Here is a 26,456-nt window from a genome sequence, read left to right on the forward strand (position 1 = left end):
GAATTAAAATGATTTTAATAAAATTTGTTTACATTTGTACATCTCGTGTATTTGGGACCCAATCAGGGAAGAAGGAATAAGTTGTGGGGACAAAGGTTTCCATGGCAGGGTCAGCAGAGAGAGCAAGGCCACCCTCACTGTGCACCGGGCATTCAGGTTGGAGGGGCGGTGCTCAGCCCCTTCCTGCCACTCCGGGACACCCAGTTCACCACGTACATGACAGCTTTGCAACTCCAAGCCCAAGGTGCCACAGCCTAGGTGGCACTGCCGCATGAACGCGTGCCAGGCAACAGCAGATAAACACTTCGTCAAACTGGGAGTGTGGCCCACGGGATACTGACGTCAACTGAACAGCGCTCACGCTGTTTCTGCACTAGAACAATTGCAGCAAACCCACTGCGGGTGGGGGAGTCAGAGTGACAGTCCTACTTGTTCTATTCAACAGCACAGTCACAAAAGAGCAGGCCAATAGAAAGAACCCTGTGTTTTCCCTTAAATATATTTGAGAAAAGGGTTTTCTAGGAGTTGAGGGAAGGTTTCGAGAAAGGTACGGTTTGTAGTATACTATTATGCACACGTTTGCTTAGAACCCTGCCTGTTCGGTTAACGGATTTAGAGGAGATGGAAGACCGTTCCCTCCTGATTCCCATTATCCAAAAAGGCAACAGACATTCCAAAACGTGGATCGATGCTCCCAGAGAAGTCCAGTGTCCTCGATGGGAGGAGAAGCAACCCACAAGCTTTTTCTTTTCCCCCAAGATTTTACCCATTTGGTGCACAGCAAAGCGGCGCTTTCCAAAGTGCATATTCTGGTAACTTGTTCATTGAAGGATATGAACTCCAACTCACAAGCTGTAAAGACAATCTATTCAGTCAGACGGCCACTCCCTTATCCACGGGGTAGAACTCATATGACCCAGCTTTGAGCTTGCACCAACTGACACAGCACACAGTTGAGCTGCAAGGGGGAATTTTGTCATCGCTTCTTCATTAGATAACCAAAACGGGGGGGGAGGGAGGAGAGGGGGATAGGTGCCAGCTCTTCCCAATTAATGCATGGATGTGTGTCTGCATCTTGACCCACTCGGAACCCTAAAGGAAAACTACCCTGACCATGATCGGTACAGGGGACATTTTTTAAAGGATGAAGGATGAGCTCTCTAGGCTTGGGCTAATGCTGAGAGGGTGTACCTGGGTCCATCCTCATCACACACACCCACCCACTCACGTGTGTTGCCCAAGCACCGCCGTCAAGGGGCTAGCGTCTAACGGAATCAGTGAGCGGGAGACCCACAAGAGGGGCAGGGTGGCAGCGAGCGCTTCATCCCACCAGTGACACACACACACACAGATACACAAAAGGATGCTGTGCATTGGGATGGCTGAGAGGCGCTTAGTGCAACCAGGAAACCTCAGGGCAGGGTGCCCACAGTGGGGGTAGGGGAGGGGGAGGGGAAGTAGCCTCAGGGAGTGCTGGTGCATCGTGCAGCGGCCCCTGGCAGGAGGGGCAGGTCCGGCCCTCCATCCGGTGCCCAGACAGCTTCCTCCAAGAAGCGGGAAGTTAAAACCGGCATCTCCTGAGAAGGCTCGGCCCAGTCCCTGCACTGGCTCAGGAGGAGGTATGTGTTAACAAGAAAACGCAAGCCCAAGGACTGGGGATGGGTGGATTTCTAACCAACAGGAAAACTACAGTGACGACACAGAAGCAAATAAAAGTGCCCAGGCCCATGGGCCAACCGCAGACCTTCCTGCCAGCCGGGCAGGGCCACAGTGGAGGGCTGCGGCCCTGGGCCTGCTCATGGAGCAGCGTGGGGCTCCCCGTCTCCGCTGTCTTCCTCTGGATGGAAAGTACTGTCTCTCTCATGAGATGCTCTCCTGCTGGGGAACTGGGCACATGGGGATTCACCTCTATGGAGTGGTCGGGTCACAAAGGTGCAATCTTTGGGAGTAGGAGTGAAGGGGCTGGGAGCTAGCCAGGGTGTAAGAAGGAACCAAACTAGTTCCCTTGGGTCAGCCGTTTTGCAGGGCAAGGGCAGAACCTCCGTGGGGCGAGGTGGCCAGGTGCCCAGCCCGGGGCTCAGATGCCCAAGGGCAGTGTGGCTCCAGTCCATGCTGAAGCCACACGTTTCCAGTGCAAATGGACATCTAAAACTGGGGGCGCAGTCCCCCACTTGTGTCTGGATGGCATGAGGATGACTCTCTTTTCTAACAATCCCCCCCTCCCCAAAAGGAGATCTTGCTTGGGGTCACCGTGTCCCTGGACAGCCTGCCTTAGGCCTGTCTGTGCTTTCCCAGAGTTTTCCATGAACATTCGGACAGCGGTCGGCAGTGCAGGGGCCTCTCATGGACCGACCTCTGCCGGGTGCACGGTCAGCCATTCGCCTTTCGTCCTGGCTGGCACAAAGCACGGAGGCCACAAAGGTCTGTTCTCCGCGTCCAGCAGGCTTGGCGACTGGCTCAGGCGCCGGGATCTCAAGTCCGGGTGTCCGGGCTGGGGGCACCAGGGTCCATGTGCCTGCTGGCCGCACAGTGCGCATGCACGAGGCCGCCGTTTGGGTATCTGACAAACACCGGCTCGCCGAAAGGGTTCTGGCACAGCTGGCAACGCTTCCTGTCCGAGAGCCGAATTGCGCTTCCTTTCAACTTCATCTGGAAACAGAAACCCACACTGTGAAAGCTGGTGGAGACAAGGGACCAGTAACGGAAGGGGCCACCTTCCAGGGCTTAGTGCTGGCACGCCGAGCCCCATCACCCCTCCGACCAGACCCATCTTTGCATCAGCTCCATAAAGCAGAATATGAGGGATTCAAATGAACAAAACCATCTCCAGTCACTGAAGAAGTTAAAAAAACCAAAAAAAGACACAACCAACCAACCGACCAAACAAAACTAAAACTACAAAAGCTGCTTTATTTCTGTCTGGCTGAAGCATCTCTACGATGACCCTCCCTACAGTCTCCTCTGAGCTTTCTTCATCTCAAGCTCTTGCCTGTTAGAAAATCAGGAGTAGAGTCTGCATTGTAGGGCAGTAGGTTAAGCTGTCACTTGCCACAGTGGCGTCCCATGTCACGGTGCCGGTTCAAGTCCTGGCTATTCCATTTCCAATTCCGCTCCCTGCTAATGTGCCTGGGAAAGCAGCAGAAAATGGGAGAGAAGCCTGGGTTTCTACCACTCATGAGAGAGACCTGGAGAGAGCTTCTGGCTCCTGGCTGTGGCTCCTGGCTCTTGGCTGGCTCCTGGCTGTGGCTCCTGGCTCTTGGCTGGCTCCTGGCTGTGGCTCCTGCCTGGCTCCTGGCTCTTGGCTGGCTCCTGGCTGTGGCTCCTGCCTGGATCCTGGCTCTTGGCTGGCTCCTGGCTGTGGCTCCTGGCTCTTGGCTGGCTCCTGGCTCCTGGCTGGCTCCTGGCTCTTGGCTGGCTCCTGGCTGTGGCTCCTGCCTGGCTCCTGGCTCCTGGCTCTTGCCTCTTGGCTCCTGGCTGGCTCCTGCCTGGAATCCTGGCTCTACCGTGACTCCTGGCTGTAGCTCCTGCCTTCTAACTCCCGGCTTCTGGCTCTGGCTCCTGACTCCCTGGCTGGCTCCTGCTCTGGTGCTAGCACAGCACCGCCCGTTACAGGCATCTGGGGGGTAAATAAGTGGATGGAAGATTTATCTACCTCTTTCTTTTTCCCTTCTTCTCTGTAACTCTGCCTTTCAAACAAATACATCTCAAAAAAAGAAAAAGTTACAGCTGAATAGGATCTACTGTGCCATTTGATTCCCTGCTCCTTTCATTCGCAAGTAAGAGGAAGGCACAAACGAAGGACTCAATCGAATTCATGTGATAAATCAGAGCGTATTCCTCTTGGTTCCTAGGGAGCACAACTTCATTTCTTCAGAGATACTAAGGAAACAGGGCTGTAAAGGATTGGCTTCCGTCTAATAAACAGGATCTGAGTTTTGGAAGTTACAGGAAGCCCGCACGATTCATTGAGGCAACCCGGTCTATCAGCAGAATCAAGCAATAGCGTCTTGCCTGATTACATTCTGGAATAATGCTTCTAGCAATTTATTTATCCCATCTCTCAGTCAAAAAATCATATATTACATGCCTGCGACACGCCATGTTAGGCTTTAGTGCTGGGGTGGGGAATGCTCAAGCCACGGGATTAATCATTTGGTCTGGTCCTGCTAAGAAAACTCTACGTAGGACTTGAAATTCAATAAATCCACATTTTAAAGTTGATAATTTTCGCCTGCCAATGATGTTGTTGCACATAGCCAAATGGCCTTTGGCAGAAAAAAATGTCCCCCATCCCTGCTCCAGAGAAATACTCTCTGTATTCAATTTCCTGCCCTCCAAGAACCCAAAGGAGAGTGAGGGGAGGCAATCAAGAAGTGTCTTCTTTTAGAATTATCTTAAGTGTATGCTGGGCGAAAGGGAAGGTGATGTCCCTGCTGATAGGTTGTAAGGTGGTTTCCTCATCTTGCATGTGCTGGGATCCCATATAAGTGCTGGTTCTAATCCCAGCTGTTCCATTTCCCATCCAGCTCCCTGCCTGTGGTCTGGGAAAGCAGTCAAAGATGGCCCAAAGCATTGGGACCCTGCACCCACATAGGAGAACTAAAAGAGGCTCCTGGCTTCTGGCTTTGGACTGGCTCAGCTCGGCCCCAGCCGTTGCAGCCACTTGGGGAGTGAACCAGTGGATGGAAGATCTTCCCCTTCTTCTCTCCCTAAATGTGATCTGCCTTTCCAATAAAAATAAATAATTCTTAAAAATTAGAGAAGATGTTGCTGCTGCCTGGTCTGAGCCAGTGTTTCCTGGCTTCAGTGACAGACTTTGGAAGTGGGAAAGGATCACGTGGAATTTCTGCACTAAGACTACCACACTGCCAGACTTCATGAGAACAAAGCCTCCAGAAGAGGAATATAGCTTGGCCACCTAAACGTGGGGGGTTCTGAGCCAGCCTTGGAGGACCTCTGGTCCTCCATGTGCTGACCATGAGTTCCTGGTGCCCCTGTCTCTTCTATGGACTACATCAGATGACAGTGGACATTTCTGCGGTGATGGAATGACATCATGGCAAAACGTGTCCGGCATGGGGCCAGCCCATCACCATGCTGGGTAAGTGTCCTCTGTTTTGACTCCTTTCTGCTGTCTGCAGCCTTCCTTACAGGCTCTGCTCTTTCTCAGAGTGTGAACGAGGAAACAGCTCTGCCGACGTGCCACCTGCCAGCCCAGCCTCTGCCTCTGCCCACAGAGACCTCAGTTCCTGCACGAATAGGAGTGGGATCAGACATTTTAGGACAAGTCACCCAGGGAGAAGAGAGAAACTGACAGAGACCATTTTTCTTGAAGCAAACCTGCCTTCCAGAAAACACCGAAGCAATCAGGAAGGGACCCTATATTCAGGAGCAGGTACTCACCTTATCGTACATGTAGAGCAAGTTTTCTGACCTGGCTAAGCCAAGGGCTACCTGTGTGGTCCTCCTCGTATGCACACTGTCTCTCATGGCCCCGGTCAGGAAGGGGCAGAGGAGCTGCACAGACCAGGAGCCGGGCAGCTGCTGCAGCACTTGCGCCGCATCGAACTCCAGGGCATGGCGGTTGAGCAGGTCCACGGCAGCCATGGTCAGCTCGTTGGCAGAGGGTCCGGCACGCAGATACAAGGTGAGCAGCGTGTGGAAGAGGCGGCGGCGGCAGGCCGCGTCACGGCCCTCGGAGCGCCACAAGCAGTAGTCCTCGGCCGCTGCAAAGTCCTTCAGCTCGTGTACCAGGATGTGCAGGGCCTTCTCATGCTCACCCAGCTTCCCGTGCAAGATGGCACTCTCCATGGGCAGGCCGGCGCCCTGGATCCTCTCTGCAGGACAGAGTGACATTCAGAAATGCAACCAAGTTCCTGCTGGCCTGAGCTTCGGATGGGGCCGAGCCAAGCCAGCTGCCCCAACGACCTGGTGGCTAAACATTGCCAGCCACTTGCCCGAGGGGATGCTTGCTTGCCTTTCCCGCAGCAAATCCAGCCATTCAAACAACACATGACACACATCCCTAAGGGAAGTGACAAGGATCTCCCAGGAGCCCCAGAAGCCACCACGGCTCCAGCTTGCCAAGCCAACCTCCGTTAGTCCTCTCTTCCCAGTGCCAGTATCTTCTCGTCCACAAGTCGCCCCGCCATACGCGGGGATCCTCCGCAGACACGTACCCCCAGGATGCTCGGGTCCCTCAGAAACAACCCTGCAGTATTAGTACCCTGTGCACATCCTCCCGTGTACTTGAACCTCGAATCCCTGACACAGTGTAAATTCTGTGTGAATAGCTGCTATGCCACACTGTTTTGTAAATAATGAAAAAAAAAAAAAAAAAGGAAATAGCCTGCACACGGTCAGCAACTTGCTCATATTTTTCTTTCTAGAACTCAAAACAATAGAGGGCCGACTACAGGAAGATGATCTTGAGTCCAAACTTTACCTCTCCCAGATGGTACACCGAATCCCTTTATTTCAGCTTAAAATACACTTCACTGAAAGGAACATGGTCTCTGAGTGTTCAAAACCCACACTACCATTATTCAACAAAATGTGGAAAAAGAAAAGTATCTTTTTTTTTTTTTTTTGAAGATCTTCCGTCCGATGATTCACTCCCCAAGTGACTGCAATGGCCGGTGCTGCGCCGTTCTGAAGCCAGGAGCCAGGAACTTCCTCCAGGTCTTCCATATGGGTACAGGGTCACAAGGTTTTGGGCCATCCTTGACTGCTTTCCCAGGCCACAAGCAGGGAGCTGGATGGGAAGTGGAGCTGCTGGGATTAGAACTGGTGGGATCCTGGCTCGTTCAAGGTGAATACTTTAGCCACTAGGCCACCGCGCCAGGCCCGAAAAGTGTCTATCTTTGGCAATTCATCTTCCAGGTCCTAAGGGTAGGGGGACCTGAACAAAGCTGTGAGACTAGCAAGCTGAGCGGCACCAGCAAAATCAATGTGTTCCCCACCACACCTATAAAAGGGGACAATAACAAAAGGTGTCTCCCAACTCTGCAAGGGCACTTCAAGGTCAACTCCCAGTTCAGGGCCAAGGTGAACACTCCAGTTCTAGGTCTTTGGCATGTGAGGAGTGGCCACTCTCGGGGGGGGGGGGGAGAGTCACAGGTCTGCAACTTGTGACCAAGACACGCCTCGTGTCATAGCAAGGGCTTCCAGCACCTCTTGCGCTAGAGGCATCGGTGTCACTGTGGATGCCAGCAAAGACATGCCATTTCAGGCACAGGGAGAGAGGCAAAGATGGGCAGGAGAACTGGTGACCCGCATCTGTTACACACATCATCTCATTTATACTGGAATCTCACACCCACCCTGAGTGGGTAGGCTGGGTGTCCATACACCTGACAAATAGAGACACAAGGCAGTTTGGGGGTTTCGGCACCCGTTGTGTCCTGAAGCATCCCCAGGCTCGTCTGTCCTTGCTCCAACGATGCCTGCTCCGGAGAAGCTCTCCCAGGCCCCTCCGCCCCAAGTCTAGAGATTCATTTCTGAAGATCAGAAGCAAGTCTCACTCATCTTGACATTCTCAATGCACCACAGTGCAGAGAACACACTACACGCATTCGAAATTGGCAGACTTGAACGCATTGGTCAACAACTAATGGCTGACATCTGTAAAGCCAAAAGTGTTGAGACTATAGCAAAGATATTTAACAACTGGCATGGGTCCAGACCAAAATGCTTAACACTATAAAGACACGAAAGAACTTGGGTGGGTGTTGTGGTGTAGTAGCTAAGTCGACCCCCCTGTAGCATCAACATCCCACACGGACGCCAGCTCTCGTCTCAGCTGCCTATCCTGCTCTCTGCTAATGGCCTGGGAAAAGCAATGAATGGCGGCCCCAAGTGTTTGGGCCCTTGTCACTCACATGGCAGCCACACGAAGTTCCAGGCGCCAGCCTTAGCTTGAGCCAGTGCTGGCTACTGCAGTATATGGGGAATGAAGTAGTAGATACAAGATGAATTCTTTTTTTTTTTTTTTATCTATGTAACTCTGATCTTCTAAATTAGTAAACTGTAAAACAAATATATTTATCAATTTTTATGGCATGGAGGATCACATTGCACATCAGCCCTGCAGCAGGTATAAAGAACAACTAGCACTGGCTGCGCACACAGAACCCTCAGCTCACATCCAGTACCAAAGCCCACAGACTGTGAGGCCAACTGGTCAACCTCTCTGGGCCTGGGAAGGACAATAACAGGATTTCCTCCATGGGGTTGCCAGGCATCAGACATGGCCCCAGTGAGGAAGGGGCAGATGAGCTGCCCCATCCTGTGTGCTCGGTATCCATTTGTGGATTCATGCATCTGCCTACTTGATGAACTGGATCTGTAAGCCCGAAGGCTGACACTCGCAGCAAGACGAAGGGCAGAGCACAGAGAAATGCCAGCTGAGCGCCTCAGGAAAGCTACACTTGACCTTGCAGTTTCAACTCCCATTTTCCACACAGAGCTTTGTCATGACTAATGTAACACTTGTTCCCTTTTGGTCCTGTGGGTGACCTCGCTGAGCACAGTGCCACCGGGCATCCGAAGTGCACGAAGGCCGTGGCGCCCCTCACGGAGACAACGCGTGTGTTGGGTGAGTTGTAAAGGAGGGGAGCTACTGCGCTGCAGGCTGTGGGGACGAAGGCAGCGAGGCAACAGCGTGAACCTCATCAGGCATCTTTAAACGATGCCGATGCAAGGTGTCTCCGTTTCTATCACTCTTTCACACGAACACATCTTTGAGAAACACACAGCAACTTGTGGTCTCTGCGCCTCTGAGGAACCGAACATCCGAAGTCCGTCCATGATATCCACACTGGCTTGCCCTGGCTGAGGACCCAAGTGGCCCCGAGCCTTGGGCAGCAGACAGTACCAGTGGGCAAAGGCATGATCGAGCCCAGTCGCCTTCTGTACGGTTCTGCATCCACAGATCCACTCACCAAGGAGCAAGCATACTCTGACGACAACGCAACTCTGCTGAAGGCGTACAGGCTTTCTGTCAACACTCCCTGGACAGCATGGTCTGACAGCTCCTGCTACAGATTGTGCACACAGCACTTGGTCGCATAAATGACCTACGAATGACTTCAAGCTTGCAGAAGGATGCATGGAGGTCATGTGCAAATATGACACCAAAGGACTTGGGCATGCACAGATTTCGTTATCCCTAGACTGGAGAGGCTGGGAGAGTCCAGGCACCATTGCCCAATGGACACCGAGAGACAACTGTCCTAGAGTCATCCAAAGGAACTACGCATGATTCAGCACTTCAATGATGGGCCAAGCTACTGAAATGAAAGCCCAGCCAAGAGATGCAAGGAGATCCAGAACCCGACAGGACACCTTCAACGTCATCAGTCAAAGGCACTGTCCATTGTGCCAAAATGGCAGAGCAGACTGATCATCCGCCCGAGGGGCCAACATCCCAGGATGCCAACCTGGCACTGGTTTAGTCCTGGCTGCTCTGCTTTCGATCCTGCTCCCTGCCAATGGCCAGGGAAAGCAGCAGAGGATGACCCAAATCCTTGGGCCTCTGCTTCCACATGAAAAAACCCAGAAGCAGCTTCCATGCTTCCAGTTTCGGACTGGCCCAGCTCTGTCTGTTGCAACCATTTTGAAAGTGAACCAGCAGGTGGAAGCATCTGCTTCCTCTGTGTCTTTCTTCTTTGTATGTCTTTCAAGTTAAATTAAACAAACAAACAAAAAACCCAAAATCTTAAGAAAGGAAGGAAGAGAGAGGGAGAGAGAGAGAAAGAGAGAGAAAGAAAGAATGCAAGCAAGCAAGCAAGCAAGCTGCTGCCACCTGGGAATGTGGGAGCAGAAGACACTTTGCCCCTCTCTCAGGAATCAAGCTGGGAGCTCGGCCCCAGCCTGCCTGTCTCCCCCAACCCTGGACATGCATCCTGCGCACAGACAGAAGACGAAGTGCATCCTCACCCAGCAGGAAGTGGACTCGGTACAGGTCGGACTTCTGGAGCAGACGCCGCAGCTTGGCCTGGGTCTCGCTAGCTTCAGCCTCCTGGCCACTGCAGGGCACCCTCTGCCGCAGCACCTCGTCCAGGTAGAGGACGGCTAAGTGAGTGTGATACTCTTCCTTCTGCAGGACACAGGGAGCCAAGCAGAGAGGGCATCCACGGGTCAGCAGCCGGAGCCCTCCGGGGGAGCCTCCACACAGAGCTGGATCTAAATAAGGGCCACAACAGGATGAGGGGTTCTACACAGGGGTGTGACTTCTCTTGTCTCCTTTGAGGATGGGAAAAGGCAAGGAAAAGAGAAAAAGAATGGAGGGCACGTGGACATGGGATGGAGACTTTTTTTAAAAACAAGAAAGGCTACTGTTCTCCAGGGACTGTGACCACGCGTCAGGACTCCCTCCGGCCATCGCAAGGACAAGCATGATACGAGGTTTCTCCGCCCACGAGCTGACGGCACTCGTTCAGGCAGCCTCGCTCTGACTCACCTGCAGCCTCCTGTCGATCACGAGGTGCTCCAGGTACTTGACCAGGGCTTTGGGGTACTTTTTAAGGCAGCTGATGATGTCGTCCGGATTGAAGCAGTTCTGTGGTTCATCCAAAGGCCTCTTGGTGAAAACCTGAACTCCAACCTGAGGGGGGGACAACACGGTTACTGTGCATTCAAGGCCACCTTCTCTGGGCTCTGCACACTTACACGCCGTGGTAGGCTTTTGGCCTAGTAACCGATGAAGTTGCCCGTGTCCTACACTGGACTGATCGGGCGCCTGACTTTTACTGCCGATGCAAACACGAGGGGGCAGCACTGAGGCGTCAAGTAACTGGACTCCTGCCACTTACAGCAGCTCCTAGATTTGGCTTTACCCACTGCTGGTCTTGTGCACATTTAGAAAGCGGATAGAATCGCTCTCTCTTTTTCTCAAGTGAACAAACAAGTAAAAAAAAAAAAAAAACTGTCTTTTAAAGCAGTGATTTGATACGCTAAAAGTGTCTAGCTCTTTGCATGTCAAGCCTACGCTAATGAAATGGTTAACAAATTACAGCAAGAAGCATGGACAGACCAGAAAGCATTAAGCAGACAAGGAAAGGCACCCAAGACACACTCCTCAGACAACTACTGGAATTTCTCTCAAGAGAGTTGGAAGAAGGTTCAGTGCGAGCGAGGCCTTCGAAAAAATCCATGGCGGGCATGACACGGTGGCCTCCTGGCTCAAGTCCTCCTTGCCTTGCATCAGCCAGGCTCCCACACAGGCACTGGTTTTTGTCCCAGCTGCTCTACTTCCCTTCCAGCTCCCTGCTTGTGGCCTGGGAAAGCAGTCAAGGACGGCCCAAAGCCTTGGGACCCTGCACCCACCTGTGTGGGAGAACCGTACGAGGCTCCAGGCTCCTGGCTTTCAACTGGCTCAGCTCTGACCATTGCAACCACTTGGAGAGTGAGCCAGCGGATGGAAGATCTTTCTGTCTCTCCTTCTCTCCGTAAATCTGACTTTCTAATAAAAATACATATATTTTTTTTTACAAATCCATGGATATGTATATTACAAAAAAAACTTTTTTGTACCAAAATATAGCTTTTCTTTTCATTTTCCTCTGAACTTGTTGAAGTTCCCTTGTGTAAGCTTTTCCAGTTATGACTTCAGGGTTCCCTTCTGGGAACCTCACGTGGCTGTCAGAGCATTTAAGAGACGACATACACTACCAGCAAGGATTCTGGTATTCTCACCAAAAGGAACAGCGAACGTTTGAGGATATAGATATGTCTGCCTTGATCTGACTGCCACACAACTCACATAACATCATTAAGATGTTACAGAGTGGGCCTGGCGGTGTGGTCTAGTGGCTAAAGTCCTCACCTTGAATGCACCGGGAGCCCAAATGGGCGCTGGTTCTAATCCTGGCAGCTCCACTTCCCATCCAGCTCCCCGCTTGTGGCCTGGGAAAGCAGTCGAGGACGGCCCAAAGCCTTGGGACCCTGCACCCGCGTGGGAGACCCGGAAGAGTCTCCTGGATCCTGGCTTCGGATCGGCATAGCAGTGGCCGTTGCGCTCACTTGGGGAGTGAATCATCGGATGGAAGATCTTCCTCTCTGTCTCTCCTCCTCTGTACATCTGCCTTTGTAATAAAATAAATAAATCTTTAAAAAAAAAAAAGATGTTACAGAGCATCCCATAAATGTGCACCCACCTTCCTTCCTTCCTCTTCCCTCTCTATCCCTTCCTTCCTTCCTTTCACTCTCTCTCTCTCTTTCATGAGGCAGAGACCGAGACAGCTTTTTCCCATCTGCTGGTGCATTCCTCAAATATCTGCCAACAGCCAGGGCAGGTTTGGGCTGCAGCTGGGAACTCAATGCAAATCTCCTATATGGTGGTGGTGGGGAAGCAACTCAATAACCTGAGCCCTCCCCAGTGCCTCCCAGGGTCTGCATGAGCAGGAAGCTGCCCTTGAATCCAGGTACCCTAACGCGAGACGTGGGCATCTCAATCCCAGACCAAACGCCTATCCTAACGCAACACAGCTTTTGTGTACCAATGAAAAACACATTAAAAAATTCATTAAGGGACTACCTGCCATGTGGCAGATTCTGCGTTTACTGTCATCTATGATCACTAGCAAGAGTGATATTTTTATTGGAAAGGCAAGTATACAGAGAGGAGGAGAGACAGAGAGGAAGAGCTTCCATCCACTGACTCACTCCCGAAGTGACCGCAACGGCTGGAGCTCAGTTAAGATGATCCGAAGCCAGGAGCCAAGAGCTTCCTCCGAGTCTCCCACGCAGGTGCAGGGTCCCAAAGCTTTGGGTCATCCTTGACTGCTTTCCCAGGCCACAAGCAGGGAGCTGGATGGGAAATATAGCATTTGGGAGACAACTGGCACCTATATGGGATCCCAGTGCATGCAAGGCAAGGATTTTAGTCACTAGGCTATCACACTGGGTCCATCCATCCTACTTTCCTTCCTTCCTTCATTATTTTTAATGCTTATTTATTTATTTATTAGTGCTGAGTTACAGAGAAGAGAGAGGAAGACAAATCTTCCACCCACTCGTTCACTGCCCAGATGTCTGCCATCAGCCAGGTCTTAGCAAGGACCTGTTTCCAGGTCTCCCACATGGGTGACAGGGACCAAAGCGCTACAGCCATCTGCTGCTTTTCCTAGGCCATGAGCAGGGAGGCAGCTGGATCGAAGTAGAATATCCAGGACATGAAGCAGTGCCTCCTGCAAGCGCGTCAGACAGAGGCTTTACCCACTACGCCACAATGCCAACCCTGAGCACACACTAAGGGCTGTGTCACAGGACTGCTTGGGCTTGCTGAAGCATGTGCCCTGAGACAGAAGGTCCACAAAGTGCAAGGAGCCTGACCCCGAGGATAAGCACAGCATGATGGAGGACACAGGCTAGAGCTTGTCAAAGCCATGGATGGCATTCAGAAACTGAGACCTGCTTTGAGACCCTGTGTCGGATGGTTCATTTTGTCTCTGCGGGGAGCTAATAAAATGCATGTTCTGTCAGTGGCGAGGACCGACATGCTCCCTGTCTGAGCCACTCATGCTGGTTCCTCTGTCGCCTCCTTCAAGGGGGGCACTGCTCAGCCTCCAGGACGGGCAGGCCCACGACTTCTCTGGCAAAGGTTGGGACAGAGAGCAGAGACAGAGCGCTTCCTGCCTGGTGTGGCCCAGGCCTGGGGAAGCTGTCTGTGGCTCAGTACCAAGCCCCCCAGGACCCTAACCTGATCCCACTGCACAGAAAACAAGCTCAGGCTGCGTGATGGGGCAGCCAGCCTCAAACCACAGGCTAGCGAGCAAAGTAAGCTGGCCAGGCTGCTCGCTTCTCTGTAGGGAGCAGCTGGCCCAAGAGGGAGGATCCTAAGCCACATGTCTTGGATGCAACAACATGTAGAATGTCCCTCTGGGCCGGAATGGAGAGAGCTCAGGGAAGGTAATAAAGGAGGAGCCGCCACCACCACAAAGTGGGGAGGGAGCTGTCAAAATGCAGCCTTTTTCAGCATCCCCTCAAAATAAGTAAGGATTTTTTTCTTCCAGTTTTATCTGTTTTTACCACCCCTGAAAAAGAATGCATTTGTGCAGCACGAACCTCTTGGCTTTTCTGCAGGACCCAGTCGGCATAGGTCCACACGAGCTGCTGGTCCAAGCAGTAGGTGAGGAAGTCAACAATGTACTCGTACAAGTCTGTGCGGGTGGAGTCTTGCACGTCTCCGTTCACGATGTTCACCCACAGCTGGAAGGGAAGACCAAGGGAGAGAGACAGAATGAGGGGAGGCGGGGCTGGGGGCACCTCCTAGGCTCCGTCACAGCACGAGGGGGGCGAGTGTTCACATCCAGAAAACACACAATTCAGCAAATCAAAAGCAGAATGTACAAGGCATTTCCTTCCCTTCTTCCTTCCTTCCATCCACCCACCTTCCCTCCCTTTCTCCATCCATCCATCCATCCATCCTCTCTCCCTTTCTCTCTCTCCATCCATCCATCTTCCCTCCCTCTATCCCTCTCTCCATTCATCTTCTCTCCTTCTCTCTCCATCCATCCATCTTTCCTCCATCCATCCATCCATCCATCCATCCATCCATCCATCCATCCATCCATCCATCCATTCATCTTCTCTCCCTTTGTCTCTCTCCATCCATCCATCCATCTTCTCTCCCTTCATCCATCCATCCATCTTCCCTCCCTCCCTCCTTCCCTCCCTCCCTCCATCCATCCATCCATCCATCCATCCATCCATCCATCCATCCATCCATCCATCTTCTTTCCCTCTCTTCCTTCCAGTTCAGTAACACAGCATTCACATAATAACTATAACTGTCAGGAGAGACGGATGTATTCAACACATGGGCATTTGATAAGATGCAGCTTGGGACTGCCTGCATCCCATACCAAGGTCTCTAGGCTCAAGTCCTGGTCGGCTTCCCATCCAGCTTCCTGCTGATCTGCACTCCAGGGGGTCAACTGCGGTGGCCCTACTACTTGGATTCCTGCCACCTACATGGGGGACCCGCGTTGGGTTCTGAGGTTCTTGCTTCAGCCTGGCCCAGTGGTCCCCTTCCCCTTCTTCTGCAAGCTTTTAGGGAGTGAACGAGCAGATGGAAGATCTCAGTTTCTGTTTTTCATCTTTTTAAATGAACAAAAATACATATAAAATACGCTTCTCCATGAAATAAACACATGATGATGGATGACACTGTGACAGAAGAGAAATTCACCTGCAAGCATCAGTCTGGCATTTCTATCAACTCCGCAACAGGAGCTCTCGATTTTGAGGTTGTTTTCCAGACTGGAACAGGCACTCTCTTCTGATGAGGCTGTCCCCTGCTGTCTCCGGCACAGGGCAGTCTGGACAGATGCCCACAGTGCAAAACCTTGCTATTTCACCCACAGAGTTCCCCATCGGGTTAACTGACGCTCGTCCTCAGCTCCCCAGAATGAGGCGGCATTCCCTGGAGGAGAGGGCTGCAGCCTGAAGAGGCTCCCGGTGCATCACTCAAGTGTGAGCCTCATCCACCTGTCCCACGGCCATACTTCTGCATCAGCAAGAGGCCCAGGAAGCAGGGCAAGCAGAACAGACCGTGTTTCTGATGGCAGCACCCCAGTGCTGCACAGGACACAGGTTGAACCTCTCTTATCTGAGGGACCAGGAGTGCTTCTGAATTAGAGTCTCTTGTGATTTTTCCTCTTTAAGATTGGGGAGAACTTGCATATTTATATATCTATATATAAAAAAAAGTATCTTGAGGATAGGACCAAAATGTAAACATGAAATTCATCTATGTCTTATATACCTTACACACACAGCCTGAAGGCAATTTTATATGACATATACTTAAAACAAAACAAAACAAAAACATTTCTCTCTTGGAAAGGTAAAACGGCAGAGAGAGATAGACAGAGATTTTTCCATCTGCTGCTTAATCCCCCAAAGACCACCAACGGCTGGGGCAGGTCCAAGGTAAAGCCAGGAGCCCAGAACTATATCCGATTGCCCACAGGGCAGCAGAGGCCCAAGTATTTGGGTTCTGTTGCTTTTTCAGGAGCATACCAAGGAGCTGGCTTAGAAGCCAAGTAGCTGGGACTCAGGCTGGTGCTCCAACAGGAATGGCAGTGCTGCAAGGAGCAGATTCACCTGCCTTGTCCAGTGTCTCCTCTCTCTGTAGTTCTGCCTTTCCAATAAAAAGAAAATTAAAAAAATGAGAGAGAGATGGGTCATTTTTAAAATAGAATTTTGCCACAGTGAAGATTTACTCCATAGGAATCTTATTCCTCTACTTTTTTTCTAAAATTTGATTTCCGCTTTCTTGGAAAAGCAGAGATTGAGAACTTCCATCCACTGGTTCACTCCCCACCCCCAATGGCTGCAACAGCCAGAACCGGAGCCAGTATAGCCAGGAGCCCACACTCCATCTGGGTTTCCCAAGCACTTGAGCCATCACCTGCCACTTGTCACCTCCCTGCATGCACGTGAGCAGGACGCTGAGCCATCACCTGGTCACTTGTCACCTCCCTGCATGCACGTGAGCAGGACGCTGAGCCATCACCTGTCACCTCCCTGCGTGCACATGAGCAGGACGCTGAGCCATCACCTGTCACTTGTCACCTCCCTGCGTGCACGTGAGCAGGACGCTGAGCCATCACCTGTCACCTGTCACCTCCCTGCGTGCACGTGAGCAGGACGTTGAGCCATGACCTGTCACCTCCCTGCGTGCACATGAGCAGGAAGCTACAACCAAAGCAGAGTCGGCTCTTGCACCTAGCCCCTCTGAAACGGGATGTGCGTACTCCAAGCCATGTCTTCGCTCCCACACAGAATGTCTGTCCCATGAGAGGATCATCTTTTCAAACATAAAAGTTTCACTTCTGACACCCCAATCCACTTTTTGCCACAGTTTTTTTTTTAAAACTGTGCTCTGCAATCATATTAGCATGCAGTTTGTCAAACAAGCAAAGATCACCTACACGTGTGCCTTTGCTAAAGTCATGACATTGTCTTAACCTTGACGAACACAGTTGACCTTCGTGGGCACTCACAACACAAACAAAATGGGCAGAGCATGGAACCACTGCACAGCGCAATGGGAGTGGATGACAAGGAAGTGGAGAGAGTCTACGGACAATGAGATGAGATCTTTCCCCGAGCTCAGCAGTAAATGTAAGACACAAGACAAAGATCGTTACATCGGGTATCACCCTAGATTCAGGTGCAGCGTCCCCACCAAGCCATCTGGAGCTCTGGTCCAACCCTTGTGACTAGGGTGTGGCCTTCATGAACTTGAGCTCTGTCCCAAGGGACGTGGTGAGAGTTACTCGCCCAGGCCACTGGCAAGAGCTGATGTCACTGACAATGGAGACTCTGCCCTCAGTGCTCTTTACTGTCTGATTTTCTGAAAAGGCAGTGATGTCACGTCTGTGGCTTAGTGGGGGATCACACATTAAGCTAACCGCATGGAAGCAGAGGAGAGGGGGATACTGAGGACGAGATGGGTGGAGGTTGGATAACGGGAACCAAAGCAGAGAGCAGCGGCAAGTTGTGGCACTTTACAACGCAGCTGAATGACTACACATCACAATTTTATGTACATTGCACAAAGTGCTTACAGAGAAGTGTCCAACAGAAAGAAATGGGAAGTTTAAAGAGATGGACATATTAATTAACCTGTTTGATCATCAGACTTTGCATCAATCAAATTACCCCACGGTATTCCCACAAGTATGTACAATGACTACGGAACAATTAAAATGTTTTATTAACAAAAATAAACCACTTTTTCCATGCTTCAATTTTTACAAACTCTTGATCGTGTTCTTTAGAGTTATTAAGTAAAAGAAAAAAAAATCTTGGCCAACGTTTGAACCATGTTATTTTTGTTCTGATGGTAAGCCAGGGAAAAGGGGTTCCTATCATTTATGGGTTTTTTTTTAAAACCAACACCAAGCTAAATGGCTTTAACCTTCACATAATGCTGGAATGCATCTGAACTCACCTGGACTGCAGCCGCATCTTGGTTATTATAATGGTAGAGTAATCCAAGTGCAAAGTACCTGAAAGAGAACCAGGTGGTCAGGCCAACCGCCCGCTCTCACCCCCGCCGGCCACTCCGCACCCTGCTCCTGGCCCTCGGTTCAACTCCAAGAGTGGCGGGGTGGGGAGGAGGCAGACACAATGGCTCACTTGGCTAATCCTCCCCCTTCAAGTGCTGAGATGCCAGATGGGAGCTAGTTCGCATCCCGGCTGCTCCATTTCCCATCCAGCTCCCTGCTTGTGGCCTTGGAAAGCAGGAGGGAATGGCAATTGGGGACCCAGAGAAAATTCCTGGCTTTTGGCTACAGATCAGCTCAACTGTAGTCTCTATGGTCATCTGGGAAGTGAACCAGTGGATGGAAAATCTTTCTCTCTCCTCTGTAAATCTGCCTTTCCAATAAAACAAAATAAATCTTAAAAACAAAAAAAAACCCTAAGAGCAACAGTAGGTTTCAAACAAGAGCATCCTCATTTTGGCCTCTTTGTTTACAATACCAAAAAATGTACATTTTGTCAATATCCTAAAAGGACCTGCTTCTAATCCTGAGTTGGAAAACTACAGGGATACTGTGCTATAGGAAAAAAAAATGTTTTACAGTTTGTTTCAAATACTAATATAATTCCATGTCTCTTAAACTAACTATTATTATTAACCCCTCACGTGGTATTGAAAGAATCAGCAGAAGCTATACTGAACTGGAACACAGGGAAGGAGTAAACGCCAAACAGGAACGCTAGACCACAGAAACGGCAGGCAGCCCCAAGGGAGGCCTCCCAGGGTTCTAGAACCTGAAATTTCAAAACTCAAGCTTATCAACCATGCAACCCTGCATAAGCAGATTCTCTTCCCTGGCCCTCATTTACAGTTAGAAAGGATTAATAATGACACTGGCATCCTTTGGGCTGAGAGTCCTCCACACCCTCAGTCCCTGGTCATCTTCCCCGCCAGCAGGTGCCTGGAGAAACTTGATCCTGGGTGATCGAGTCTCTCCACTCAAAGAATGAAATCTCAAAATGTTGAATCTGCAAGAATCCTTTTCTTTAACCTTTTAGAAAGTTATGCTGACTCAGTGGATCCCACTGGACTGAGATCACTGTCATCAGTGACAACTGAAATCCAGAGGCTAAAATATATATATATATATTTTTTAAAGATTTATTTTTATTATTCTTTCATTGGAAAGGCAGATATACAGAGAGGAAGAGAGACAGAGAGGAAGATCTTCAATCCGATGATTCACTCCCCAAGTGAGCACAACGGCCAATACTATGCTAATCCGAAGCCAGGAGCCTCTTCCAGGTCTCCCACGCGGGTGCAGGGTCCCAAAGATTTGGGGCGTCCTCGACTGCTTTCCCGGGCCACAGGCAGGGAGCTGGAAGGGAAGCGGGGCTGCCGGGATTAGAACCGGCGCCCATATGGGATCCCGGGCGTGCAAGGCGAGGACCTTAACCACTTGCGCCACCGCGCCGGGCCCTAAAATATATATTTTTAAAGATTTTATTGCTTTTTATTAGAAAGTCAGGATTTACAGAGAGAAGGACAGACAGGAAGATTTTCCATCTGCTGGTTCACTCTCCAACTGGCCGCAATGGCCAGAGCTGAGCCGATCCAAAGCCAGGAGCCAGGAACTTCTTCTGGGTCTCCCACACGGGTGCAGGGTCCCAAGGCTTTGGGCCGTCCTTGACTGCTTTCCCAGGTCACAATCAGGGAGCTGGAAGGAAAGTCGAGCACCCGGGATACGAACTAGCACCCACACAGGATTCCCAGCAGATGCAAGGTGAGGACTTGAGCCACTAGGGGCTGAAGCCAAAATATTTTTAGGTGTCAACATGATGCTCAGAAAGTTTCAGGTTTTGAAGCACTGTGGAAAAACTGCAAAGTGTGCAGCACGCCCAATCTCAGCATGTTGGATAAGGGGTACTCCACAGAGAAGTCCTCCCTATAGCCTCTTTGAGTACCTGCTGACACCTGCTGGAGGGTCCGGATGGGATCTGGCACAGTAACCCCCATGGTCTCTACAGGATTTCATCCGGACTGTTGCCATTTCAAATCATCGACAAAAACCACAGACAAAATTCCTATGACTTAAAGGAGGGATCACCTAATCTCTTGGACCTGAAAAATCTAACTATCCATCTGTCTGTCTATGAGGCAGACAGAGCTGCCACTCACTGGTTCACTCCCCAGGAGATTGCAATGGCATGTCCAAAGTTGGGAGCCCGGAGTCAGGAATTGAACCCTAGCCTCCCATGTGGGCAGCAGGAACCAGGGTGACTCCCTGGGCCACCACTGCTGCTGCCCAGGATCTGCACCAGCAGCAAACCAGAGGTAAGGCATCAAGGCTTACCAAATCCAAGCATTCTGACGTGGGATCCAGTGGGCATCTTGAAAACTGCTAAGCCAAATGCCTGTCCCTTCACCTTCGTGTGTGAAGGTGAAACTTGTCTAAGAAAACAGGCTGAGAAGGATCGGGCTACCTGATTACCCAGGCAGAGAAAGAAGCCCCCGGCTCTAGTCACCCGCCCAGAGTAAAGCCACCCACTAAGTTGCGCACGAGCCAAGGCCGAGCTTTAAAACACATCCTGTATCAACTCAATCAAGAATCCTCAACAAAGAACGGTGTGAGAGTGAACGTCCTCCAGGACCCCGTCATCAGCACCTGCTGGCTTTGTGCTGTTACTGCACAGATCCTAGAGAACCCAAATGTCATGCTGCTCTAGCCAGCCTCCGGAAAAAGGGGTCTCAACGTGGGGCACAGCAGGGCTGGGCAGGACCCACAGGGCCGGCAGAAGGCGAGCACTCACTTCTTGTGCTTCTCCAGCCAGGCAGCGCTGTCCGTGAGCAGACAGAAGTTCTCGGTGACCAGCAGGTCCAGCAGGCTGTCGTGGTCAGCCTCTGCATACAGCTTGAGCAGGGCGGTGTCGATGTCTTCCTTGTAGCCGTTGGCTACCTCTGTGCTGCGCACTTCGTTCAGGTAGCTCATGAGGAAGCGCTTGCACTTGGCCATCTTCTCCTGGTCCCCCTGGGTCAGCTGGTTGAGGTCTGCGTACTCGTGCAGAGGAGGGTGAGACCGGGTGAATGAAGAAGAGGTGGGCAACAGGAAGGGGTAGAGAGAGATCAGCTCCCGGACATCAAGCTGGCCGCTTCTGCAATTACAGTGTCAAACTAAATGAAGCAAAAAGAGAGAAAGAGTACACATAGGCACACAAAACGACACTGGAGGGGAGTGCCCGTGGGCACATGTTAGCGGGGCTGGGGGCGGGAGGGGCGGGGATGGGGCATGTGGCAAGCACATCGCAAGGGCCTTCCTAAGTGGCATCAAACGGGGCGCTGACACCAGGTCGGGGGGCCGAGGTGTGCGAGGTGTGAGACACACACAGGAACAGTGTGGGGTGGCAAGGATTTTGGCCTCAAACACCCCATCCACACTGCAGGGCTATACCTAAATGCTTTGGGCCAGCTGCAGAAGCCACAGCTCCTGTCCTCTGCTGCTCCCACGGCCTTGGGGCTAAGGCATCAGTTAACCATGCTTCTGGGGGGATACCTGGACAGAGCAATACCTGGACAGAGTTTTGTTCTGATGGACACAGGCCAGGGGTGAGACACATGCCCAAAAGGAAGGACCATCTTGTCCCCAAAGCAACATTGGTGCCACAGTTGAGTAATCCCAGCTTAACGTGAGACTCTGGGAAACTTCTACTCATTGCTGAAGATCCAGGACAAATGTGGTGAAGGAAGGCTCCCCCCCGCCCTTGGCCAACTTCAGCCCATATGATCAGCTTTGCAAACTGGCAAGGGTACACTATAACAGGAGGGCCGCCTGTCTTGCCCTTCTATCCTGAGCTCTGATGCTCCACCTGACCTGTTGAGTGACAGAAGAGCCGCACCCAAGGCAGCCCCCAGCACAGACCCCAGGATGTACACCAGGTGAAGGTCACAGCTGTTTCGGCAGCCTCCAGCATAGATCCTGGGATGTGGACCAGGTGCAGGTTACAGCTGCTTTGGCAGTCTCCAGCACAGAGCTGACAGGGACTCCATGCAAAGAGGCAGGACTGAAAAAATGAACCCATGGCTAGTGAGCAATGTTGGCTTTGGACAACAGAAGGGCAAGGAATACCACCCTGGTCTCAGGAGTGGTTTCCTGAAGCACTGTCTATCACATGCATGGCAAAGGTGCAGGAGTGGCCCATGATTTACAGTCAAGCTGTTTGTCCAGAGGTGGACAGGCAGGCACCCTGCCCCTATTCTCTTACAATTCAGGAGCCTGTCCTGGAAACGCATCCAGGGTCTATCAACTCATGATATACACGTGACCTTCACTGGGGGAGGGAAGGTGTCTGTGAGACACTGTAGGAAAGAGCTAGATCCAGAAAGGCAAAGAATCTGCTGAAACTCCAAGGCTCCTGGTTCTTGAAGGAAGAGATGGCAGACAGCAGGTCACAGCGAGCATCCGGTTATGGACATTCAAGGCCTTGTAAATCAAGCAAGTTCACCCTCGCTTAGAATCTGCTCTCGACACCCAGTTTTGAGAGCCATGGTTGGGGTGCTTCGGGGGGAGGGGCTGAAGAGCAAGGCTGGGTCCCCTGCCAGGATCAAGGGACAGAGTTACAGAGTGGTGACCCCACTGGCTCTGGAAAGGGCTTCCCACTGGACAGAATCCACTCCAGGGGATGCCATGAAGGCCGGGTCCAAAGGCAGTGCTTTAAGGAGACATCTGAAGGTGGTCACAGGAGCTGTCACAAGCTTCTGCAAGGAGGGCTCATAGGTCCCGGGCACCTGCTGCCTCGGGAATCATACCTGCTGGGCAGGTGCTTGCAGGATTGCCATGGGGGAAGGCATGAGGACAGACTGAGAGAGAGAAACAGAGAGAGAACGCAACCTGTTCAAGCCTACAGGTGAGCTGCCACAGATGCAAGCTCACCCACAAGACCAGAAGGAACTTCCTTAAGAGAAACTGAACTTCTCAAGACAGCTGATCAGAGGTACTGCATTTTTTTAAAAAAATGTCTACAGAAGAAAAGTTCCCATAAGTTCTGGCAGAAGCCCCCACTCCTTCCCTAAACTCACAGGGATCCTTGTACAATCTCTGGAGAAAAGGAAGTGTGAACAGTATCTCTGAGACATCCCTCCCACGCCTTCAAACACGCTCCATGCCTGCAGGAGGCTTTCTGTCCCTCCAAGCCCCTACCCTTGGTAAGACACAGGATAGCTACACGAAGGCTGGGGGCAGCCAAGGACGTGGGGGAGCCAGCATGGGGTGCCAGTTACCATAAAAGTCACCAACGTTTCCAACGGAAGCACAAGAGACCCCCGCAGCATCACACAGGACCCAGGATGTGGGTGGTCTCCCTGACCACAGGGGACATGGGAGTGCGACTCCGGCTACCAGTACCACAAATTACCTGAAGAGCTCTTTAGCTTCCAGGAACTGAAGTTGTGCAAACTGTATAAACCCGGCCTGCTGCAGGATCCTCCTGTACATGATCTGCAAGGAGAGAGAGGTTGCACCTCTTAAGAGAGAACCCAAAGCCACCCAGCAGGGGGCCTGCATTTCTCATTCACAAACCACAGAAAGTTACGAGGTAAGGCAAAAAAAACAGGGCATAGATGAAATTATAGGACTAGTCGCCTCTCAGAATCTAAACGCCCTTGCCTACCAAAATCTAAGACTCTAAGGATGCTCCGTGTGTGTGTGCGTGCACGTGGAGCTGTGGCTATTCAGTGTGTGTGCGTGTGTAGCTGTGTTTGCACAGATTTGTTCTCAAGCACATCCTCTCATCTGCTCTCCACCTCACTAATCCACACGGCTTCAGTGCCAGCTTCTACCACCAGCTGCTTAAATGCTAACAACCTCAGGGTCTCTGGCAGTTCAGGGGCCGCTGAAAAGCATGAGAACAAGTCCGCTTCTCTCCCTGCACGGGCTACAGCTATCTCAAACCGGGGCCTTCAACTCTCTGGGTTTATTGTCAGCTCCTTCGCCTTTCCAAACCCCCAGGGTCCTGGCCCGGGTTCAGCTCTATGAGCATTCTCCTTGCTGCATCACTTGGTGGTGGGCACACAGGCACTTGGTGGTAGGCACATAGGCAAGGGGAGAGACCATGCCCCAGAACAGGAAGCCAGAGCAAGACTGGGCATCCGACCCTTTCTGAGGGCAGGGTCCCTCGCTGACCTGTAGACCCCGACTCACCTCCACCTCCTGAAGGTGCCACCTCCCAGCAGCACCACACGGAGGGCCAAGCTCCCCAAAGCAACTTATGGGGACATGAAGTTTGCATTTCTAATAATGTTGAACCTTCTCCAATTGTCCTGCCAGATCCGTTTGCCTAATTCTATTACACCTGTGTGTGTGTGTGTGCACTAGAGGGTGAATAAATCCTTTCCTAACGAAAAAAAAAGGGGGGGAGAGGTGATGTGGAAAGAAACCATCTTGCAATTAGCAGCCCCAGCACCTTGACTGGGGCAAGAGCCAGTTCCTCAAACGTAGCCCCTTCAGTGGCCCCTCTTGCTCAGAGGCCAACTGGAATAGAGTGATGGGGAATAAAATGACGCCATTTGCTACAACTGAGAAGTATGATCTCACATTGGAAATCTTTTTTTTTTTTTAATTTTCTTTATTTTTGGAACTCTTTTTTTTTTGCATTAATTAATTCATTGATTTGAAAGGCAGAGTTTAGACAGAAGGAGAGACAGAGAGAGAGAGAGAGAGAGATCTTCCATGCAATGGTCCACTCCACAAATGGCTGCAATGGCCAGGGTTGGACCAAGCTAAAACCAGGAAGCAGTCGGTGCTGGGGCCCACTGAGTACAACCCTTCGCTAGTTTCTTGGGCACAATTGTGCCACTCACTAAATACCCTCCGTGAGCGGGGCTGGGCCCGAGCCAGGAGCCAGCAGCTGAGAGCCGAGAACTCAATCCGGTGGCCCCAAGGGTGGCCATCTACCTGAGCCGTCATCACTGCCCCCCCGGGTCGGCATGAGCATCAAGCCGGAACAGGGGCAGAGGCAGGAGTTGAGCCCCCTTACCCTGACGGGGGATGTGGGCAACCTAACTGTTGGGCCAAATGCCTGTTTTGCTCTTTTTGCTTATTTGTTGAAAAACACGGTTGCTTAGTTATTGCCTACATAGGAAGCCCTTTTCAAAACGCGTTATGTAGAACATTAACACCATACATTCTCCAGTCTGAAAAGGCAATCTGTCCTGATTAAGTTTGTATAAACAGATGTGTAATTATGTATGTGTATACGCATAAATGATGATACATGAAACATATAGGCAAAACGCATTTACATGCAGCACACAAAAAAATATATACCCATATAAATAAAATGATGATATCCTCTCACAGAGGAGGTAAAAATAAGAGAAGAACCTGAACACCCGTGCAAACAGGCTGAGGGGCTCTCTGCTCAGCTGAGTGAACAGAGCCCATTCCCGGGTCAGCAGCATGAGTCTGGGACAACACAAGGGCAGGGCAGGGAGCAGGGCACGCGAGAACAAAACTCGGCCCAAATTTACCAAGCTGCAGAACCAGACGACCCCTCTTAAGGGATTTGTGACCATAGATCGCTACTCCTGGTAAAGAGGGGAGGGGAAACAAAGCCAAAACTAGGTTACAAAGACTGAAAGCCTCCGGAGGCAAAAGCCACAAACTAAATGTGTACCTGGTGTGTGGGCAGGGAGGGGATGTGCCCCAGGGAGTCTGAGGCTGCTGGCCGGTGCCTCCGGACGCGGGCCTCCCCTGGCTGTGTGACCCTGTATGCATTCTACAACAGCACAAAGGCACAGCACCTGCACCTGCACCACAGCCGCTGTCTTCTTCTTGCTTTTGCTGCCCCCTGCTGAACACGAAGCGCTCAGTCTTAAACAAGAGTCCAATGTCTTAACAAGGGACCAGTGCCCGGGGCGATGCACCTGCCAGTTATCCTGATGTGACTGTCACGTGCTGTGCCTATGCTCAACGATCACACTGCACCTCGTGGATATATACAATTCCCACACGACAAGCAAAAAGGGAAAGTGTAGGCTTTTCTTTTGTTTTGTGTTGTTTAACTGTGTTTAGGAACAAGTATATACAAAAGGCGCCCCCTTTGTGATCCCATAACCATACACATCACACAGCCTGGCTCTCTTCCTGCCCGCAAGCCCAACCTTTGCTACAGGAGGCATCGAGCTCAAAAACCAACCTTATGTTCCACAAGCAATCGCACAGTCAGGCACAGAACCTGCTGGTGTGAATTCATTGGATCTCGGTAAGCAATTTGGATATTTAAGTGCAATGTATATACATGCGCATACGCTTTCCCCATCCCACCCACGCCGCCCAAGATGTCTGACCTCTCTTAAACACACAGAGGCGCCTCAACAGCTTAACACAAGATGTGTTAGGCTGGGAACTCGGTGTCTATCAATTACAATTATCGTAACCATCACATTTAGTGTTTCTTAGGTGCAC

General features: G+C 51.3%; 1 protein-coding gene across 1 annotated transcript in view; it reads right to left on the minus strand.

The window, feature by feature from the left end:
- The window catches only part of TGFBRAP1 (transforming growth factor beta receptor associated protein 1), a 65,915-nt gene continuing 39,459 nt past the window's right edge, over positions 1 to 26,456 (minus strand). Inside the window, exons 5-12 of the mRNA XM_040993880.1 lie at positions 23,407 to 23,489; positions 20,809 to 21,150; positions 17,966 to 18,023; positions 14,068 to 14,211; positions 10,463 to 10,606; positions 9,940 to 10,099; positions 5,404 to 5,837; positions 1 to 2,649 (exon numbers count right to left, since the gene is read on the minus strand). Coding sequence (XP_040849814.1) covers positions 2,473 to 2,649; positions 5,404 to 5,837; positions 9,940 to 10,099; positions 10,463 to 10,606; positions 14,068 to 14,211; positions 17,966 to 18,023; positions 20,809 to 21,150; positions 23,407 to 23,489 — 1,542 coding nt within the window. The 3' untranslated portion in view covers positions 1 to 2,472. The remainder of the gene's footprint in view (positions 2,650 to 5,403; positions 5,838 to 9,939; positions 10,100 to 10,462; positions 10,607 to 14,067; positions 14,212 to 17,965; positions 18,024 to 20,808; positions 21,151 to 23,406; positions 23,490 to 26,456) is intronic.

The sequence above is a fragment of the Ochotona curzoniae genome, unplaced genomic scaffold (assembly GCF_017591425.1).
Source record: "Ochotona curzoniae isolate NIBS_2020 unplaced genomic scaffold, NIBS_Ocur_1.0 contig_883, whole genome shotgun sequence".
Taxonomy (NCBI): Eukaryota; Metazoa; Chordata; class Mammalia; order Lagomorpha; family Ochotonidae; genus Ochotona; species Ochotona curzoniae.